The sequence below is a fragment of the Parasteatoda tepidariorum genome, chromosome 11 (genome assembly GCF_982258835.1).
Source record: "Parasteatoda tepidariorum strain Cologne lab strain chromosome 11, Ptep-v5.0, whole genome shotgun sequence".
Taxonomy (NCBI): domain Eukaryota; kingdom Metazoa; phylum Arthropoda; class Arachnida; order Araneae; family Theridiidae; genus Parasteatoda; species Parasteatoda tepidariorum.
Window position 1 is genome coordinate 100,098,631 of NC_141765.1, and position 17,446 is coordinate 100,116,076.

At 27.2% G+C, this 17,446-nt stretch overlaps 2 protein-coding genes across 10 annotated transcripts in view; one reads left to right on the top strand and one right to left on the bottom strand.

The window, feature by feature from the left end:
- LOC147802018 (pre-mRNA 3' end processing protein WDR33-like) overlaps positions 1–17,446 on the bottom strand; it is a 76,287-nt gene that overhangs the window by 16,435 nt on the left and 42,406 nt on the right. For 3 of the 8 annotated variants that reach the window (XR_015430536.1, XM_087155360.1, XM_087155361.1), the window contains exon 1: positions 180–317. The exons of 3 other annotated variants lie outside the window; for them this stretch is intronic. The gene's annotated coding sequence lies outside the window, so the exon portion shown is untranslated. Of the gene's footprint in view, positions 1–179; positions 335–17,446 lie in introns of those variants that run through there. 2 more of the 8 variants (XM_087155362.1, XM_087155363.1) reach the window with 2 other exon arrangements.
- Positions 458–17,446, top strand: part of LOC147802019 (parkin coregulated gene protein-like) — a 35,016-nt gene continuing 18,027 nt past the window's right edge. The window contains exons 1-4 of one of the 2 annotated variants that reach the window (XM_087155364.1): positions 458–562; positions 2,688–2,837; positions 7,403–7,664; positions 9,263–9,347. In XM_087155364.1, coding sequence (XP_087011490.1) covers positions 9,340–9,347 — 8 coding nt within the window. In that variant the 5' untranslated portion in view covers positions 458–562; positions 2,688–2,837; positions 7,403–7,664; positions 9,263–9,339. The remainder of the gene's footprint in view (positions 563–2,687; positions 2,838–7,402; positions 7,665–9,262; positions 9,348–17,446) is intronic. The other variant, XM_087155365.1, reaches the window with a different exon arrangement.

Sequence of the window (17,446 nt, forward strand, 5' to 3'; positions counted from 1 at the left end):
AATAAGAATTTAAAAGAACATCTTTCAGTTTAGAAAGAGGAATGCTATAATAACAACATTATATACTAAATAAAAACTATATTTTTATACATTAAATAGAGTTACTACTGTAACTGCCAATACAATTTCTTACAGTTCAACTCGAATGTATTATATTATTAAAAAAAATTTGCACTTGCATATTAGAAATCTTTTCAAATCAAGCGTGAGCTCATAACGATAGGAGCAGTTTTTCTGCGGAATCTGTCTGGAGAAGCTGGTCTAAATACTACTTTCTAGGGGACTAAAACCATTAAAAAAACTTCGTAGTTACTTATAAAAAAGAAGGAACTGTAAAATTAGCTTTTCGTACACAAGTATTTGTTTACTCCCATACAAAGCACTTTTTCTCGTGTTTTTATCTGACTCTCTATAATATTTGAATTTCAAAAGAATAAAACAGCGTTCGCATATAAGTAAGCTACAAGCTGAAAATATTTCTTCCCCACAAGTGTTCTAAATAAAACCAAACTTCAGCTCAATATAAGGGAGCTTAATTATATATATATGTATTTATATACAGGTGATTATCAAAATAATGGAAACACTTGTGAAGGGTCATTTAAGAATTCGCTTCAAAAGCATTAAAATATAATCCTAGCTTTCAGTTTATTTTAAATATAAAATGTACATATATTAGGTGGTATAAGAGAGCTTTAGTAGAGTTGTCTACGTTTTGATTTTTTGTAAGAAGCGTAAAATGTCAGACCTCACAGATTTTCAGGGAGGCCAAACTGTAGGAGCCCGACTAGTTGGAGCAACAGTGACCGAAACATCCCAGCTTTTAGGCCTTTCTAGAGGTACGGTGTCTAAAGTCCTGACAGCATACACATAGCCTGGAAAAACAAGCTCAGCAAAGCAAAATAGTGGACGGAAAGAGAAACTGAGTGAAAGAGACCGACGGGTATTGAAGCGGATTGTAATGTCTAAAAAGAAAACAATTGCAGCCAAAGTGACCGCAGAGATCAATCAGCATCTGGATTTTCTAGTGTCAACAATTACAGTTAGGAGATACCTTCATAAAGAGAACATTTACAGCAGAACAGAATTCTCAAGCCTTCAAAACCTAGGGTGTTTCCATTATTTTGATAACCACCTGTATATATATATATGCTTATTGATATATTTTATTATATGTCTTACTACTATTTATGAAAATACAATTGAAATATTACATGGATTTACGTTACAATTGTCGTAAATTGATTTGAAATGATTCAAAATTTTAAGTATAAATGCTTGTAGAAAAGGAAACTTTTTACTTTTCAAAAGGAAGGTTCTGTAACATTCTGCTACCAGTTCGACACGTCGCTGCAATTTTGCCACTGGGAAAATGTTTATTGGTCGTTTTTAGGGGTTACCTCTATTGACTTCAAAATGTTAAAATATACATGATTTTTGCCCAGCGTTTTTAATTTTAGCTATTTTCATTTTCTTGGTGCGGAAAAGCCACTGCTTTTGGTATCGTGAAATCAGAATCAATGAATAACATTTAGTGTTTCTAAGAATAATCCCTACTGATATAATTATGAGTAAAAATAAATTTACCAATTATGATGATGGAACTATTTAAATGAAGGAAAAATTATGATATTGTTTAAGTTTGGCTTTATTTTTATCAGATACAAATTAGTTAGCTTTAAAAGATGGGAAGAGGTTTGTTTGTTTCAGGTGCTTAGTTTTTTCTAAAAAGACATAACTATGTAATATCTTTAAAGTTTCATAATTTGCTATAAAATTATTTTAAGTGTCAAGCATTACTTTACTGTAAGTTTGAGTAATATTTGACACTTTTAGTCAATAAATACTAATACAAATACTCCACTTTACTATTAGGGTTAATTTTAACAGTCGCGAATATAAAGTGTGGAACCTATGCCAGTATCTTCAATAAGTTGAAAAAGTTTTTTATTATGTTCTTTAGAAAATCAGTTATGTTACTTTTCTAGTTGTAACTTTTATATTCAATTTAAGTATAGGAGAAATACAAAATAATCTCAATCTGAACTGTAACTTAAAAAGAAAATTGCAAGACTTATTCTGTTTTTTTTTTATAACACTTTATGTAATTTATGAATGAAATACCAAGAAGAAAGTTCACCTAATTTCATCATATGTTTTGTTTTTTAATATTTTAGTAACAATGAATTATCTTAATTGAAAAGTATATTTTTTCTTAACTATTCACATCATTCATTACCAAGAGTGATATCTTCATAATGATAAAATTTTTGTCTCATGGTTTTAAATTTTTGAGATTAACTAAAAAGAAATAAATTACTATTATATTTTTACTGTTCATTGGTTTTATCCCTTTGTAGCTTGGTGAAATTCTTTTGTTTTAAGGGCATCACCAAGGATCTTTTCTAGTAAATGCTTCTATGGTTTTATATATATTAGTGCCAAAAACATTTCTTTAGATATATTTATTATTTTTTTAAAACTTTTTTCTATATTTAAGAAAATAACAAACTATCTTCTAGGAAAAAATAGTATAGTTTATGATAGTATTAAATATTTTTACGATTTGATTTTTTATAAATATTGATATATTTATCTTATTATCCAAAGATTTTGCAAAGCTTGTATTTAATTTTATTTTAAATTATTTGGTGATTCATTTTGGTGATATTGTAAATTTTTTCTAGTACATTAATGGTGGAAGCTTGGAACAGCTTTTTCAGAACAAGCATATTGAGTTGTCATGGGAGACAAGAATTAAACTGCCATTAGATATAGCTCATGGCATATGTTACTTACATTCACGTGGTGTTTTTCGCAGAGATCTTACTTCAAAGGTATGAAACATCTGTTATGATTTGACCTCATCTTTCTTTTCATTCTGTGTTTATTGTTGTGTTGCTGGCATCAGATTTGTTTGATTAGTATTTTTATTTTATTTACTTGTATTTTAGTGTGTGCACTGGTAAGAAATTACCAGCTATTAAAACTATTTTTACATCTCATAATTATGGAGAACTGTATGTGTATTGCAGACGTGCCAACTCTCCCGCATTTTGCGGGAGTCTCCCGAATTTTGAGTTATTCTCCCGCCCTCCGGAATTGATTAAAAAAACTCCCGAATTTTACTGCAATCGACGGCCAAACTCAAAATTACCTAATTTTTCCGCGATTGCGGAAGTTTTGTTTTTCTTTCAGGGTGAATTCTATCCCGTCTTATCGAACTACCATCTGCCTGAGGCGTAGCTGCACGTGCTTTATTTTTCCCTCCTCTTCAACGTGACCCCTCTTTAACACTCCTACTTCACCCGCCCCCTTACACTGGGATTCGTAGGAATCTTTGTGTGGAGTATGTCGTCACATGACGATATCGAGTGACGTCCGTACAGGAGTGGGGAAACTCGTACTCTTGATTGTTATAATTGATATTGTATCTTTCTGTTTTTATAGTTTTCAATTCGTTTTTTACCACGGTTGGCAACAAACTTGTAAACTAGCAACGTGATATCCATTATTCGCTTAGTCTTCGTATATTAAAATTTTTTTTTTTCAAGGATGTCTAAGTAGAAACGGAAGTATGCAACCAATTTCAAAAAATCATGTGCCAATGACTTTAGCAAGACTTAATTGCGAAGAGATAAATCTGCAACTCTTTTTTTATGCATACAGTAGAGAACCATTTATGCGGTATCCAGATAATCCGGGAAAAAGTTTCGCTCGTTTCTCCCGCCATTTTGAACTAAAACGATATGGAAAAAAAAGTGGAAATTGGATTCATCCTTGAAGGTGAGTAGAGGAAAATGTGACAAAGGGGAGAATTTTTTTCCCCATTTACCCAGAGAAACGTCATTTCTTCCGCGACCTTGAAGATTTTAGATCTTTATTTTCTCCTTTAGGCCGTCAATCGAACTCAGAGGAGTGGCATGCTGATTTCGTGTTCTGTTTGATTTACGAGGGGGTGGGGGAAATGCATTGCACATGCATATCAGTAAACAGAAGATGAAAGAGAAAAATATATTTATCTATTTGACATTGATTTTGAATAAATTCTGATTCTTTGGAAGTGCGGTACCATTCGCAAGTTTTTCTTGATGTGGAATCGCACCTGCTTTAATTAAAAGTAGTGTTTTTATAAAAATAAATAAATAAAAGGAAAATTATTTATTAATTTAAACATACAATTAATTTATGAAGTAGATTGCAGTTTTGTTTTTCTGATTCCACTACGTTTGATTTTTTTTTTCCTTTTCCTGATAAATTTCGCACTCAATAAATTATTTTTATTCCTAAATTTTATCATTAGGTTTTTTTTTTTTTTTTTTTTTTTTATAAATTCCATTGATCTTGCCTTGTTCCAGGTTTTAATATTTATGCTAGTGCCGTTTTTTAACTATCGTTTCGGTTCGATAATTTTCAAGTGTTGTTTTTATTTAGATTAATGTTTTCCTTTTAAGCTTGTTTTTCTTGTCTAAACTTGCAAATTTTTTTATTCTTTTAAATGTTATTTTTCTACAATTTTTTTCCTTTTTCGATTTAGGAGTGCTCTTCTTTTTTCTCTAACTTTAAAATGTGTTTACACTTTTTCCTTGTAATTTGGGCTCGATAACGAAACTTTTTGGGCGATCCAGAAAACCGGGAAATTAAGACATCCGGGATGGCGATGGTCCCGAGCATCCCGGATAATTGATTCTCTATTGTACAGACATTAGTATTATTATACATTAGTATTGAATTGGTTTTTTAAAATAAAATAGTTCTTCAATTTGTTTATTTTTTAAAAAGTTTTTGTTCATTTTTATTACAGTGTTAAGGGTTTTTGAATAATGTTTTATTAAGGAAATGGTATTTATTTTTTAAATAAAGAGTATCTACCTAATATAAATTTGTTTGTAAATCTGTGTTTAATTATTTTATTTCTATTTAATATTTTTCCACAATTTGTGCTCTATTAGTGTGTAAAATTTCTTGCATTCTTATATTTAATAAATTTTTTACTTAAAATTCCTTAGAAGTGTCAAATATTGCATACCGTGCGCCTTTTTTTATCCCTCCTGAAATCTCCTGAATTCTTGTTAAGGAAACTCCTGAATGTTAATTTTGCTAAGTTGGCACGTCTGGTATTGTAAGGATAATAACTGAAAATTTTTTTTAGAGTTTATCTTTTTTTCTATAATTTTACCTACTGGTTATGAGAATATGTTGGCTGTAAAATTATTAAATTATAATCAGTTATTTTTTTAAGTGTTATAAATTAAACAAAATAAAAATTTTAAATTTACCTAAAATAGTTTTTTAGTTTAAATTTGTGCCATGCTTAACATAGTGCCCCAGCACGATGTTTTTCTTCCCCCCTCCCCCCTTTTTTTCCCTTAAGGTTTTTTTAAAAAATTAATTAGACCTAAAGTGCTTAAACAATATTTTTTTAGTAGATTTGAATTTTTAATACTTGTAAATCTTAATTGAACTACTATGACATTTAACTCTTTGACACACAATTTTTATTAAACATATTTTTTATTATTTAATATTAATTTAGGTCAAAATGAGTGAAAAATATTATATTTAGCACTTTAATAATTTATGGTTAAGATATACAGCTATGTCTTTTCTTGTGTTAAAGATTAAATCTTCCAAACACTGCTCACTTCCAAACAATAATTTTTCAAATTTGCACTTAATTGCAGTTATATATATTTAAAAGGAAGTTATTTATCATTGAAATTTCTTTAATTTACAAAATCAATAATTGATCAATTTTAATGTGATTAAAAAGAAATAACTACTTTCTTTGGATTTTATATTTTAGTGTAAATATAATTGTGATAATCGTCTAACAATTTGTTTTCGTAACTATTACTAATTTTTATAATTGAAAAATACCAAAATATATGTGTTTGTAATTAGAGGGTTTGTAATTAGAATATATACAATGAATTCGCGATAACTCGAATCTGATAGAACTGACGAAAAACTTCGACATATCGGAAGTTCGACTTACCGTTAGTTTCGGTTTTGGACTTTCAAAATATTGACGGATTATTTAATTAATGCTTATTAATTACAAATCTTCTAAATGCTTACAATATTTAAGATCATTTCTCTGACAAGCCATTTACGATAAGACTGTTTGAAGCACTTTATGATACCCTGGTCCATCGGCTGCAACTTTGCTGTTGTGTTTGGCGGGAGAAACTGCAAATTTACTGCTTTCAAATTAGGTAGATCACTATGCGCTGTGCATTTATCCATAAAGAGTATCAGTTTTCTTTTCTTAGCGAAGAATTTCCGATCCAATTTTCTTACATAGTCTTCAAATAATACTGATGTCATCCAAAGGATACGTTTTTACATTCTTGAAACATCGGGGATTTCGGTATTTTCCGATAGCAAGTAAGGGCAATTTCTCTGTCCCAGACGCATTTCCTCCAACTAGGACAGTCAAAAGTTCCTTGCTCATTTTACCCCCTGAGCAGTTTTCATCCTTAAACATCATAGTCTTATTTGGAAGACATTTAAAAAATAAACCCATTTCATCAATATTGAAAACATCATTTTAACTGTATCCTTGAAGTAAATTTGGTAACGTTTCATTTAACCACTGTTCACATACTTCAAGAGGGACAGCTTTAGCTTCTCCATGAAGAGTGCGAAAGACATTGTGTGTGTGTTGCAAAGGAAGGGACAAGATATCAGCTACTAGGTTTTTTCTCTTGCTTCAAAAGATCCAAAAAAAAATCGAGTTAAAGGGAGTAAAATTCGAGTAATCGAGAATAATTAACATGAAATTGAAGATAAAAGGGTCGGGACCTCATAAAAAAATCGAGTTATAGTAATATTCGAGTTATCGTACTTCGAGTTATAGCGAATTGACTGTATATGAAAGGGACACTGGCGTCCCACTTGCATCAAAGTGTCTAAGATGAATTGAGCTTAAACTGTTCCCAGCGCAAGTTCAGTTTAGCTAAAAGGTTTCAGGCTAAGGCAAAACTTTTCTTTCACTAAAGTTCTCTTTTTCTGAAAGTTAAGGAATTATACCAAATTATACATATATTATAAAGAATTATACATTATATATATATATTATAAAGAATTATACATTATATATATATATATATTATAAAGAATTATACATTATTTCTTTCATTGCAAATTATGGCTTTAATTTGACATATCGTTGTGCATGCAACTTTAACACAAATTTTTTTACTTCAAACATTTGAAATCTTTTATCTTCATAAGTTACTATAATGTTCTAATTTGCTGCGCATTTGCAATATATGAGACATAAAAATGTGTTATTATTTTTATTTTAATATACATTTCATTTATAAAGAAAATTTGAAAGTTTTAACTTTTATTATTATTGTATATGATTTGTAAGTAGTGATACTTTTTTCTACAGAATGTCCTCATCAAACTGAATGAAGATGAGATGACCGCAGTTGTTGGGGATTTTGGCTTAGCAGAGAAAATACCAGATTCAAGTTAAACTGTAACTGCCCACGAGCCTGTATATATTTGAATCTTTATAGAACATTATTTTAATATATTTTCTGTATTAATCTGTTAACTGGGTGAGAAACAAAATAGCCAAACTTCATTAAGACTTCAGCAATAGATTATTCTTTTGAAAAAATTGAATTCTTGTGTCCACCTTTTATTTGGTTAGTCCATCTTAATTTAAACAGCTTCCTTAAACTTTCAAAAAACTTAACTTTTTAAAGTTTACTTTTAATTAGTTTAAGATAAATCTGATTAGTTGTAACTGTCCTTCTTAATGCTGAAAAACTTGTAACCATTTTGATGAAGGTAGCCAGCTAATGGATAAATATCTCAATCAATTCAAAACTCCCGTTTGAATTTCTGGTTTCTTATATATGATGTTAGCACTTTTTAATTGGTAGATAACACTGATAAAAATTTCAACAGATGGCGATAATTTTGGTTTTTTTTTCATTAAAGCATATTTTATCTGTAACTTAATTACAGTACCAGTTTATTCTTAATATATGCTATGTTAAAATAATTTGTTTATATGACTGAAAAACATAAAACATTGGTTTATATGTTTTTTTTTCTCTGTACTTTGACTTTTTCTTCTTTTTTCTTCATGTAATCTCTAAATATTTGCCTTGGATTTCAGAAACTCTTAAGGCTTCCTAAACTCTAAAATACAATTTTTCCCCCTTAAATTTGTTTTCTTCTTAATTGTCTATGTGTGTGGAAAGAATTGTATATATTTGTGTACTCAAATTATTAAGTAATGGTATGATTATTTTAAACTTATTTCTATATTTTTTCTACATCGATAACATTAAATGTCACCTTAACAATGGCTATTGCATTGTCAAAATTAGTGTTCTTATGAAATATTAAATTTAAGTTATTTGATTTTCCGAAGTAAATATATCAATTTACTTTGGAAATTGATGTATTACAATTATGAATTGACCGAAGTAAATATATCAATTTACCTTGAAAAAAAATGTTTTATTGTAATATTAAAATTTAAAAATATGAAGGAAGGATAGTCATTTTAGAAAGCCTCTTTTATCCTGTAGTGTGCTTGGTGATCATGAATGCTATATTTATCCTAGTGGTAGTAAACTAAAGCAGAAATTTTAAAACAAATAAATTTTTTGTTCAATGTTAATTCAAACTTATGAGCTTTTGTGTATCAGACTTTTCATACATTAATTTAAATCATTTGCATGTAGTGGTGAACAATTTTATTTTAAATTTAGTTAATTAAAATATTAATACTTTGCATTTGCTATCATTAAAAATATTTTCTGTAATTAAGAAAATTCTGTAGTTGTTAAAGGGTTTGTGACACAAACTTCTATGTTGTGCAATAACTGTTGCAGCATAACCATGAAGTGTCTATAAAGGAAAAAAGATCTAATTTTTCTCTTTTTTTAAAATTTGGAATTTTTTTGTAGAATTTATTTAATTACATTCAAAATTAGCATGTCTCAAAAATATATAGCATTTTTAAAAGCACTTGAATAATTCAATATAAGCTTAATATGTATATATTTTTTTAATAAAAGTGTAAATATCTTTTTAACAAAGTCTAAATTATACATGCTAGTATTTAAACTTCTTTTGTCCTTATTTTGAGACTTTTTCTGTTGAATTATAAATTTAACTGCTTTTTATAACTAAGCTTAATTGTTTATTCTAAAATATTATGATGTTATTTGTTCATTTAAATATTAAGAGGTTATTAAGGTATTAAGACATTATTTGTTTATTTTAGGGATCGTAGTCAACGTTTACTAATTGTTGGTTCACCTTATTGGATGACACCCGAGTGTTTAAAGGAAAAGTGGTATAATGAAAAGGTAAATATTTTTTAAGGTTCAATGCATCATGGGCAGTGGCACTTGACCTTAAAAAAATATTGATGTAGGACATACCGAGCAGTGATACTCAACATGACCAAGTATATATTTTAGCCGTTTATTGCAGTAACATATATACATTCTGTTGCTGGGTAAAAACTAACAAGATTAAACTGCAATTATAAAGTTAAAAAAAATATTTATTTTAAAATCTTGAAGCAATCACAAAAGAAGTACTTAACAAAATACCTGATATTATAAATTGAACATTGCTCACTGGTAATTTGACTGAAGGAACAAAATAATGTATTAAAAGTATTAATTCTGTAATGAATTACATTTGGTGTATCTTCTAACAGCCAATTGACAAGCAATACAATTAAACAAGGAGCTTCATAATAAAATCCCTATTGAAATAGCATTTTTACACAGATATTTAATTTGAACAGATATTGAATAGACACATAATAAAGCGAGTCTCATTTATAGAAATCAGTTTAAGACTTTTTTTTTTTGCTCTAAAATGTTCAGTTTTTTTTATTTATGCTGAAATCCCTTTTTGAAATTAATTAAAAAGTCTTTTAACTATCTTTGATGCCTGTTACTATTAAAAATTGTAAATAAACAGAATAAATGTTCATTTAATATAAAATCATAACTGTAAAGTATTACAGTTTTTTTCTATTTTGATGACCATAAAAATTCCTAAAATTAACTATGTGTATAGTTCATTATGCAACAATTATCATGAAATTTGTATTATTTTGTAAAATCTACTGGATTTTTTTCTATCCATGTTGGGAGCTATGTTTTTATGTTGACTTTTAAATTTGTGTCCCATTCATTTTGTCCAGAAACAGCCTTTCACTGAAAGAAAGTGGGAAAAACTTTTATGAAAAGAAAAAAACTGAGAAACTGGAGGAAATGAATAAATAAAATAACTATTTTCAATTTATTTATTTTAGTTTTGTACAGAATTTTAAAATACATGAATCATTTAGATTTAGTCGCATACTAAACAACTTTCAATGAACAAAAATAAGTATGTTATTTGTAATTGTGAATAAATTTTGTTATTTGCAGTAGTACGCAATCTTTAGTATGTGATTTGTTAATTGAAAAGCATTAAAAAACTGATTATAATATTTTAACAGTTTATGGCATAAACTGTTTAGATATGATAATAACTGCCTTTTTAAAAAATAGAAAAAATTATATTTCATTTCTAACATGTAAGTAAAATATTAAAACTCTACAATCATTTTAATTTCTTTAGAAATGCAATAAATTTATTTTTATTTCTAAGTGTTGCTTTTTTATTATAATGATGTATTAAACAGCTTGGAAATTAATACTATTATTTGAACTTCATTGCAATTAAAAATTGTTTTTTCCACTTAGGTTGAAAGAAGCATAATTTATTTCTTACTGAATCTAGAAACTTGAAACAACAATATTTCTTCTATATATATATGTTAATTTTAAATTATTTTAAGCTCTATTAAGTTATACAGTCGAACTCGTTTATAACGAGCTTGGATTTAACGAGAACTCGGATTTACTGAGGGAAACGAGAATATTTGGTTGGATCAATGTTAAGTCTACGGAACAGAAGTCGCTTTTAACGAGCAAGACCCGGTTTTAGCGAGCAATATTTTTCTGTCTGACAATCTTTTTTCTCATCTTTCTAGCCTTTCTGTCTTATCTTTTTTTCAAAATAAAAAGAAATGCGTGAAATTAAAAAAACAACCGCGAAATGAAATTTAATTGCCCTTATCGGTCTAATCTTTCGCAGGTTGGGGAGGTTAGTTGTCATTAAATTAAGAAAAGTATTTAATTAAATTAATTAATGTAATCAAAGTAAGTAAATATCAATTAAATTATAAGTAAATTCAATCATTTGACCTCCCAATCCCCCCTCCCTCTTCTGGTTGCACGCCTGCCTTAAGGATCCGTTTATTACGAGCACCCGGATTTAACGAGTACAATATTACGGTCCCTTTGTGCTCGTTATAAACGAGTTCGACTGTACTTATTTAAAACTAGTATGAAATTTAAATTATTTTATGATTCATTAAATTTTTTAAAAAAAATTACATTATAAAAATAAATGTTAAATTTTTTTTTCTTTTAGGTTTGTTAAAATTCCAAACTACTACATTTATGAGCAATACAAGATGTCTTGCCATAAAGAACAACAAAATCTTATTGCAGGTAACATTTAAATTGTTTTCTAATTGCACATTTTATGTGTATATGTTTTTATTTCTTGGTTGTTTTATCATAGTAGTTGTTTATGAATGTATTTATTTCTTAATGCCTCATACTATAAACATGTGAAAGTTATATTAAAAATTTATGGAGCAGCTAACTTTTGATTTTGCAATGAGTGATAACAAAACTCAATCTCAGAAACAAACTTTTCAAATTAAGTTTTATGTTAGAATTAAATCTCTAATGATTTTTTTTATTGAGGCTATTCAATTATTGTGCTATGAGAGTTGAATTATAGTCTATCATAAACAAATGCTTCATAGTGGCTATATTCTGTTTTGTAACATTTTTGTCGAAAGTACAAATACCACAAAACATAATTGTTTATATTTAATTTCATTAATAATACTTGAGTGCAATTTTCTAATTTCCCATTGCATGAAATTTTTGAATGATTCTTCGATACTTTTGTTTTGCTGTATTTCAAGCAATGCTAATACTCTCCATCTTTTTATGGTGGTTTATGTAATCAAGAAAGAAAAAGAGTTTTTTTTAAAATCAGAAACTTAGTTATTTTATAATGATCATGTAAAGTCTCTGAAAGCTATTTTGCATTTTGTTAATGTATATAGTGCTTAAAAATATTCTTTTAGTGCTTAAAAAGTACTTAAAAGGTGCTTATTTTTTGTTGAAAGACTTGGCTATGCACCCTGTTATATATTTTATGTTGCATAAAATGTTTGAACAATTCTTTCATACTTTTATATTGCTATATCAGGGTGGCTACCCACCTGGAAAACCTGGAATTATCAGGGAATTTTTTTGTACTTTAGAAAATCAGGGAAATTTGGATAAAAGCCTAGAAAGATCAGGGAATTTTGAAGAAAAGCATGAATTTTTTTTCTTAATTTAAATTATTTTACCATCTGTTTAACCCCCTTTTTTTAGATGGACACTTATTGCCAAACAGTTGAAATATCATCAACTTAGCAATGCCCTGCTTGCATCAAAATTTGCTTCATTATAACCCTGTTAAACTAGAATACCACATTAAACTCCCATGGTAGCTAAATGAGTGAATAAACCTTTGACCTCTTTGGAGAATATGGGACTGTATAGTTCAGAATGGGCAAAGATTGTAGGGGAAGAGGTTAGGATATTTGCTTTTGATAATAAAAGTGGATTTTTTCCCTTTTAGTCTGTGGGCTGAATCCATTTATTGTTCTAGTTTGTTTCGATGCTTTTGGGATAGTTTTTTTTTTTGTCAAAATGTTTTATTTTTAACGTAATAAAATTCTCCAAAAACTACTGAGTTATACAACAAAGGTTGGTTATGATAACAAAAGATTTTATATAGCACTAGCTTTTGTGCACTCAGCCAATGAAATCAGTGGATTATTTCTCGGCAAAGCCAATCAATCACACATTTTCTTGCAATCACTAACAGCAATGTTTGACAATAAATTGTTTCAATTGTTGCATTTCTTCTTATTTTCTCAATTTCATTTTAGCCTCTTATTTCATATTTTAATTACAGAACGGTTCTTTTAAGTACCAACTACAGTAGAGAACCATTTATCCGGTATCCAGAAAACCGGGAAATGAGAAAATTGGGAAGGATTTTGCTTGGTTTTCCCGCTATTTTGAAGTAATATGGTAAATACTCTATTTTTGATTCAAAATACGAAATGTGTAGTAATTAAAATGTTGAACGTTTGTAAGTGTTGTTTGCAATCTAGAGATATTTTTGAAACTGTTTCTCCTTTTACCTTAAAAAGCTGGCAAAGACTGAAAAATGTATAAGAAATATGTTAAATGATGTATTAAAATAAAATCTCAAAAGTTTATATTCATGTGCTGGCCCCACACTAAACACTTCAAATTACTTGCCAATAAATTATCCAAACATTTATTAAAGGTTCAAACATAAAAAGTGTTAATCAAAGGAAAGAGTTCTGTTGCATGATATCGCGTGATCCAGCAACAAACATGTGATCTGAATTTTTCTTCCTTTGCTTTTTTGTTGCTTAAATTATCTGGACTTAATATAATTCTAACTGTTATGTGACATATCCATAAGAAATTACTGTAATCGAATAAAATAAACAAGATTTATTCAAAAAAATCATATTGATGTAATTTTCATGATCAATGGGAACTATTATATTTTTCTTAACTATAGAAAAATTGTTCGCCCAAACGCTATTTCTTTTGCTGAATTTACAATTTTATCGCATTCGGCGAATATTCTGCATGGGCTCTATGTGTGTCTTTCTTGGAAAGAAGGAAAACAAAACTTTGTTTTTTTGTTCAGCACTGTACAGGGACAGGTTTCTAGTTGTAAAAACAATTGACTAATTTAAACTAAAAAACTATGTGGTTAGATTGGAATTCTTTAAATATTTTTATTTCAACTAAGAAGGCAAAATGAATAAGATTTAAAGAATTTTATCGAGTTTTCTTATAGAGTTAACAAGAAGAAATTTGACAATTCTGCATTTACTACATTCATTTTTGTATTCTGACTATCTCTTAGAATAATGCTAATTCCTAACAAACTACATTATTTATACATTGATTTGACTTTAGATATTGGTTTAAATAAAATAGGATCAATTAGTTTTATAAAGAGCTCTGTTTAGATAATATAAAGTACAAAATAGCTTTATATTGAAATATAAATAAAGTGTCTCTTAAAAAAGTTCATACACTAATGACTTTCAATGAAATAGGACTTTGTATATTAATTAAAATGAATATTTCAGAATGGATATATCAATAAAAAATATACTCTATTCTTGGCAAAACTGCATAGAATATTTTAAAAACAAAGCAAAAGTTTATTTTTAAGAAAGTCGTCGTACACTTTAAAAAAAACTCTGCCTATTGGTAAATATTCTCATTTTTAATATAATTAGAATATTTACCAGTGGCAATTTTAATATAAAACAAAGTTTCCAATAAGCAAATTTTTGGCTGATAATTATAAATTGTATCTTAAAATATTTAAATAAACAGGTTTATTCATTATGCCATCAATAAATGATTAATTACCTTATCCTTATGATATGCACCAACATACAAAGACACCATGCTTAACTGTTTTGGATAAAGTTCCTCATTTTTTTCTGCTTCATAATGCACATGAAAACCCAATGTATTAAGTTTGTTTCCATTAAATATTATTACTTATTTATCATTGATTTTACAAAGTCATCGAAAATGAAATATAAGCAAAAAATTTTTATTAAATTTTGCAGAAATGTTTACAACTTTCAAATTGGAATTTATGAATTTTTTCACAAATTTTATAATTTTAATCGCAGATCACACTGATATGAAGTACGTCTTTTAAGCATTTTACCTCATGTTGCACAATGGAATGGGACAAAATAGACTAATTTAGCAATATTCATTACTGATTTACCTCTTATGATGACAAATAATCATCTTTCAAAGGTTGTCTGTTGTATAAGCCACTATGAGCCACTTATAAATGATAGAAGAAAATATTATGGAGTTACCCAGCAAAAATATACCCATCAATATATTATTTTGCTAACATAAGTTTGATACTAAATTGCAAATAAATAAATAAATAAAAATTGAATGAAAATAATTAAATAAAAGAAATTAAAGTTATAGACAATAATTTTAATTCTGAAATCCGAAAGCATTTAAGTGTACTATGATTGTAAATTAAAATTTTTGTTATTTTTTTATTGATTTCTTAAAAATAAACTTTTGCTTTGTTTTTAAAATATTCCATGAAGTTTTGCTAAGAATATATTAAAATATTCCATGAAGTTTTGCTAAGAATAGATTATACATCTTATTAATAAATACCCATTCTGAAATATTCATTTTAATTAATGAAAAGAGCCCTATTTCAATAAAAGTCATAAATGTGCGAACACTTTTGAAAGCCACTGTAAAATTAAAAAATTTTTGAGGTATAATCACTTGGAATCCTTTTCTTTTGCTTAATGAAAATATATTCAACAATACTTATTCATTTTTTTTGTCACTCTTTATTTCACATTTGGTACACTTTGTAAAAAAACTACTTAATGTATCATAGTAAAGCATTTTTTATTCAATAAAAACAATGTATTCTACTAGCTAAAGATATTTTATCCACATCTGTCTTAATTTTTTAAAAATTTATCCAAACATTTAAAAATATAAAACAATATCCTACTAAATTATTAATTACAAGAACTTACGAATTAATTTAGCTTACGAATTAATATTAACTTACTTATTATTTTTTCTAAGAAAAAATAATCAGAATTAATTTAGTCTGATTATTTTTTCTTAGTGATATATTAAAAAAAAAATTTTTTTTAATAAAATATTTTATAATATGGAAACTTTTCTTGTACCTATCCTACACTTTATGAGAAAAGAACATAATGACCTGAAAATTTTAATATATTTACATGAAAAACCTGAAAAAATCAGGGAAATTTGAAACTGGACTTAAGTTACCACCTTGCTCAGTGTTGGTTGATGTAAATATAATTGTATATAATGTAAATTTTTGTCATGTAAGGTTTTGTTTGATTTCAATTTAATTCATTCTACTGTATTTTCCTGATTTTAAACTGGGTCTTATTGTTATTATTATTTAACCTTATTTTTCATCTTCTTCATTTCCTATTTACAATACCAGTTTGCTTTTTACATATATATAACTATTCTGCTTTAGATATTTTAATAATATTTATGTCATTTCCCTAAAAATGCTCATATGTCATAAATTTTGCAGAAAATTCCTAAATTGTAAAGGCATTTTTTACTAAGAAAAAATTTTGAGCGATAAAAATATTTTATTTAAGATTTATTGTAGTTTTATATTATTATTAGTTCTAAATCTGAAAGATTTTAATAAAATTTACTGGGATTTATTAGTTTTTTATTTACTTTATCCAGTATTTTTCCGAAAAATCTACTCTGAGATCTAAAGCTTTTCAACTTATTGTAAATGTTTTGGGAATATCTTATTTAATATTTGGCCTTGGTTTTACAAACTATTGTAGTGTTGCTACAGCTTACTTGTTATGCAACCTGTTCTCTCTTTTTTATAGTATATAATCTCTTCTTTTTATAGTCTCTAAATTTCAGATTGATTTTTTTTCTCTATTTTTATATTTCATGTTTTGGAATGTTTGCATTTTTAAGTCCAAGGGGAAATTTATAATTTTAAGTGAAAAAATTTGAAGTTCTATAGATTAAGAATGGTATTTATTGGTAAAAAGTCTATTATCAAGAAAAATAAACAAATGACTTTGAACTGACAAAGAATAAATATAAACTATTGAAATATTTTTTTTAAAAATTCATTTGATTGAAAAGTAGGCGTGCAAAGATTTATTTGTAGCTAATTGTGTATTAATTTTTTGTCATTTTTACAAAAGTGTGTTTTTTATAATTCTTATTTTTATATATTGATTGTATATTAAGATTATAAATTGTATTCTTTTCATGTTCATTGTGCTTCTAACATAGGAAAAATATTGTAAATATAGAATAATTTTTTATAAATTTGCCTGGAACTTTAGCATATATATATATATATATATATATATATATATATATATATATATATATATTCTTGCCATTCATAAATTTCATGTTTGAAGTACTTAATGATTTTAGTTTACAGCTGGGATTCTCTACACAAAATTGTAGTATGATCTGTTGACTGGAAGTTCTCTTTGCTTTTATAATTTCTTTCTAGCATTTGCCTGGAATTTTTATATTTCATATATTTCTGCCTATTATAAATTCCATGGTTAAGGTATTAGTTGATTTCAATTTATAGCTTGTGGTTTTGAGATAAAATTGCAATATAGTCTTTGGACCTACAGTTTTCCTAGCTT